A 4823-nucleotide genomic window follows, 5' to 3' on the forward strand; every position below is an offset into this window, starting at 1 on the left:
TGGGGAGGGATTTCCCGGCCACGTCACTGCTTAGGCTCCTCCCCCGGAGCCTGTAGCAAGAGGCAGCGCGTGACTTCGCCGAGGTGCACGCTGCGGACTTAGCCTTCCCTTGCATCGTCGACCTTTGCGTCTCTCGGTCGTACGCATGCGCATTAATTGCACCACGTTCTCTCCTCCCCCCCCCCCCCCCTCGCCTCGCCGCGCCCCCTTACGCAGCCCGACGCGTGCCATGCGCCATTTCGTAACCCGGATCAGGCGGTGACCGGGTTCCTTGGAAGCCGCCTACCCTGCTGCTTGCGCTCGTGTGACGTTTGAGCTGATGGGCATGTAGAGAGGCAAATCAACGCTTTCCAAGTCGGCACCTGGTTGGTCGGCGCTTCGAGAGGGCGGGCCGAGTGCCGATGCGGTTTGGTTGCGGTGGCACCGGCTACATAGGTTCGGGTACGGCGTGTCCTTGGGCTCAGACAGCGAGCGTGGGACAGCGGTAGCAGCGGTCGGAGGCGGGGCAGGTGGGTGCCGCGAGAAGGGGTTTCTCCGTGGGGGAGGGGCTTGCAGGGGCTCTTGTCTCCGCCGGGCCGGTGCGCGCTGAGCCTGGCGGGGGGGGGGGGGTCGTGTCCGCGCTGCGGGCCCGGGCGCCGCGTCTGGCTCCCGCCATCCCAAGGTCGCCGCGGGACCCAGGCCCGGCCTCCCCCCGAGCGTGGCCCCGCCCGGGCCGCCTCCCGCATCGCGCCCGGCCTGGCGGAAGCGCCGCTTCCTTGCGGGGCCCGCCCGTCGCCAAGGTCAGTCAGCGGCGGCCCAGGGCGCTTCCCTCCCGCGGGCGCCGTGTGGGGAGCTGCTGCCGCAGCCTCCTGTGTCGCCGCTGCTGAGGCCTGAGCCCCCGGTCAGCGCTGTCCAGCCCCGCTAGCTCCCAGTGCCACGCGCCCGAGGGGCTGCAGCCGGCTGGGTGCTACTCGGAACGGCCTCCGCTCAGACTGTAACTCTGCTTTCCTGCCTCTCCTCTGAACGGAGCGCGCGAACAGCAGCCTGACCTTGGTATTCTTGCCTCTTCCTCCCAGCATCGGACATGGGCGACATTGAGAAGGGTAAGAAGATCTTCGTCCAGAAATGTGCTCAGTGCCACACGGTTGAAAAAGGAGGCAAGCACAAGACTGGCCCCAACCTGAATGGCCTCATTGGACGGAAGACTGGCCAAGCGGCTGGCTTCTCTTACACAGACGCAAACAAGAATAAAGGTAAAACTAAAGTATTACGCTTCCAAGTTACAAGGAAGATAGACAGTATCCTGCTGCTAATCACAGCAGTTCTATACTTTGGCTTAATTTAAAAAGTTTGCTGTTAAGTAATCTTTTCCTCAATCACTTAATTACTTCAGATGTGTAATTGAAGGCTTACCTTATAAATCCTATATTAACAACTGTAATTGTTTTTTAGGAATCACCTGGAACGAGGATACTTTGATGGAGTACTTGGAAAATCCTAAGAAGTACATCCCAGGAACAAAGATGATTTTTGTTGGCATTAAGAAGAAGGCTGAAAGGGCAGACTTGATAGCATATCTCAAAGATGCCACTTCTAAGTAATAGTTGTCTGCTGCCTTATTTATTTCACAACAGAAAAGGAAATGAAAGTGTCTCTGCGATGAGATTGGTTTTTAAATTTTCTATTTTTTACATGTATTATATCAAGCCTCTTAAAATCTGTCTCATCAGCCAGAGAATGTTGCTCATGGAAGATGGTTAAAGAATATATTTGTTTGGCATCCATAACTTATGGGAATACATGTAAATTGGATTGGGTTTGAATGAGTACAATCATGTTCTATGTTTTGTAGTCATTCCTGATCATGCAATTAAAAAAAAGGAAGAGTGTTTGTGCTTCTTCATTCTAAAGAATAAGTAAATATGTCAATAGTATGGTGGCTATGATATAACCCAGTCCTTCAGGAAAGAGAAGACTAGTTTCTTGCAATTTCCCATGTATCCTCTTTTCCATTATGTCTTTCCCCACAAAGACAATCAAAGAAGGGAATTAATTTACCACAGTTCTTACTATAATTGTATCAATGAGTACGAAGACATTGTTTTTGTTGGAACTAATATTGTAGCTATTTTTTATTTTATAGCCTGCTAGGCAAACTGGGCAAAGTACCAGCTTCTTTGATAGTGTCTGTTGGAAAGCCTTACCTGGCTTATGCAAATTACTGGTTTCATTGTGCATTATATCATGCACGCCCTGTGTTCAAAAAAGTTGTAGTCTTAAATCATTGAAATGCTATTTCATAGGAACTTTTTAAAGGGGCGGTTAATCAAAATTGTTCAGTCTCGTGACTGTTCTAGATATATCAGATGTATTATGACTCCTGAAAGAAACACCCAGTCTGTTGTGAAAAGAGAATTAATAAGTGCTCTGGGAGTTAACAAGGTACACTGTAAAAACTGCTTGAGTCTGTGAGCAAGGATTTATCTAGCTAATATTTCTCATTAATATTGCTCAATTGGTTACAGGAAACTTCTGATCAATGCAAGTGCAATTCTGCACCTAGTGTTGAAGAGAGAAATTAAGTCTTCCCCCCTGCCTTGCTTTTTTTGCAAATACTGTTACTTGCTCACTTCTGAAAACTTGATTTTACAGAATGTCAAATGAAATCTTTAAAAAGTTCAACTGTTTTCTCCACAGACATAACTGAATTGTTAGGATAAAGGTGTTTGTTTGTGTCTCTCCTCTCAGGCATACTTAAATTTAAGTGTGCTTGATACTATAAATTAAAAAACCTTCCCAGCAGAATACTTGCGGATTGTCTGTGAAATTATTAACTGAGAAGAGATGGGGGTTATAGGCACACAGTTTGAGGTGCATGGTGGTAGGCTTCCAGAAAGCAAGAATACTAGAGAGATCAGCCTAGGGAGGGTGGTAGAGGGGAGTGGACTACTGAGACTTTTGGTATGGAAAAAGGGCAATTTAAAGGGTGGGAGGGGAGGAGAGAAGTCTGTCAGCCTATCACCTAGGCAGGGAAACATTATAGAAACCTTTTTTTCCCCTTAACCACAAAGTGATGGCTTTACATTAAAATCTATTGCATAATAGTCTTTTGATGCTTTAATGTCTCATTATACATATTCAAATTTTGCATTTTCCCTTTTAGCACCCCTTAAATTTTGAATACATCTTACCATGACCTACTCGTTAGCTCTCATAAAAAATAGTTGTCCATGAAAACCCAAGCCCCCCCCCCCCAAAAAAAAAACCCAAAACCCTGGCATCTTGTTTTCCTAATGCTAATAGGACTCAACAGCTTTGAAGCTACAGCTTTCCACTGCTGCTTTAAGGTAAGTGTGTGGTTACTTGTTAATGCTGGATTAACTGCTAAAGAATTAACACTTTCTAGGCTCACTATGCTTGCCAACACCCCTCTCTGGGAGTAGGCTGTCTCATTTGCCAGGGCCCCCAAGGCCAGGCCAGCCCTAACTTTTCCTTCCCCTGCCCACCTCAGCTGCTGGAGGGCAATACAAGCCTCTCTGGGTCCTCGCAAGCCCTGCATTGTTGCTCCCCCCCCCCCCCCCCCCCGACCCCAGCTCCACCCAAAAGCTGGGGCCAGCTGGAGGGGATGAAGAGGGAGCTGTCCTGGCTCTTCCCTCCCCCCAAGCTGAAGCAACCTCAGCCTCTTTGCCCCTCTCTTTCTCGTGCCCCCCCAGCCACCATAGAGGAAGGGGGGGCCAAGGCCTGGCTGCACCTGGCTCTCTCCTCTGACTCCCCCACCCCTCCCGCACCAGGGGGTTAGGCTGGCTGAGGCCATGGCAGGGGTGGCCTTGCAGCTCCTGGATGTTCCCCCACCACAAACAGGGATGGGATGTGGCTTCCGGACTGCCTCTGCTCTAGGAGCACTGGGAAGGGTGCCTGGCTCCCTCCCCTAGCCTGCTGAGTACCAGGGAGGCTGGGTCACTCTGTCCACCAGGAAAAACTTTCTATAGCCTTTTTATGTACCAGCTAGTACTACTTATAAGAACAGTCATACTGGGTCAGGACAAAGCTCCATCTAGCGGAGTATACAGTCTTCTGACTGTGGCCATTGCCAAGTGCCCCAGGGAACAAACAGAACAGGTGATCAAGTGATCCCTTTCCTGTCACCCATTTCCAGCCTCTGACAAACAGAGGGTAGGAGACACCATTCCTACCCATCCTGGCTAATGACTATTGATGGACCTATCCTTCATTAATTTAGCTAGTTATTCCTTGAACCTTGTTAAAGTCCTAGTCTTCACAACATCCTCTGGCAAGCAGTTCCACAGGTTGACTGTGCCTTACATGAAGTACTTCCTTTTGTTTGTTCTAAACCTGCTACCTATTTCATTGGGTGACCCCTAGTTCTTGTTACAGAAACAAGTAAATAACTTTTTCCTTACTCCTTCCATACCTGCCATGATTTTAGACTTCTATCATTATCATCCTCCCTGCCCCACCCCCCTTGGTCTTGTAAGATGATGTCCCAATGTCTTTAATCTCTCTTCATATAGCACCCATTTCAAACCCCTAATTATTTTTGTTGCCCTTTTTTGAAGCTTGTTTCATGCCAATGTCACTTTTTTTTAAGATGAAGTGACTTCTATACACAGTATTCAAGAAGCAGGCGTACCATGAATTTATATAGGGGCAATAAAATATTCTGTCCTATTCTCTACTTTTTTTGGTAATAGTTCTCTGAAAACATCCAGTCAATGTGCAGCAGCAGTCAAAAAGCAAACAATGTGAGAAACTATCTACAGCACAGGTGGGCAAAAGGGCCTCCATGAGCCGGATTTGGTCCACCAACGGGGTTGATCCAGCCT

At 48.5% G+C, this 4823-nt stretch overlaps 1 protein-coding gene across 2 annotated transcripts; it reads left to right on the forward strand.

Annotated features, from left to right (window-relative positions):
- The first annotated feature begins 348 nt into the window (after positions 1-348).
- CYCS (cytochrome c, somatic) lies at positions 349-1868 on the forward strand. 2 transcript variants are annotated; one of them, XM_075922182.1, is made up of 3 exons: positions 349-509; positions 1056-1232; positions 1432-1868. In XM_075922182.1, exons 2-3 carry the CDS (start codon positions 1064-1066, stop codon positions 1578-1580), a joined length of 318 nt encoding a protein of 105 aa, XP_075778297.1. In that variant the 5' UTR covers positions 349-509; positions 1056-1063; the 3' UTR covers positions 1581-1868. The 2 variants fall into 2 exon arrangements, with proteins under 2 accessions (XP_075778297.1, XP_075778298.1); XM_075922183.1 differs by lacking the exon at positions 349-509 and adding an exon at positions 624-779.
- The last annotated feature ends 2955 nt before the right edge of the window (positions 1869-4823 follow it).

Source organism: Pelodiscus sinensis, chromosome 2, assembly GCF_049634645.1.
Source record: "Pelodiscus sinensis isolate JC-2024 chromosome 2, ASM4963464v1, whole genome shotgun sequence".
In the NCBI taxonomy this organism is placed as follows: domain Eukaryota; kingdom Metazoa; phylum Chordata; order Testudines; family Trionychidae; genus Pelodiscus; species Pelodiscus sinensis.

Excerpts from the sequence above, each read along its gene's own strand:
- CYCS (XM_075922182.1), top strand. The coding sequence starts at position 1,064 with ATGGGCGACATTGAGAAGGGTAAGAAGATCTTCGTCCAGAAATGTGCT. Across the intron at positions 1,233-1,431 it reads AGACGCAAACAAGAATAAAG|GAATCACCTGGAACGAGGAT; the intron begins GTAAAACTAAAG and ends ATTGTTTTTTAG.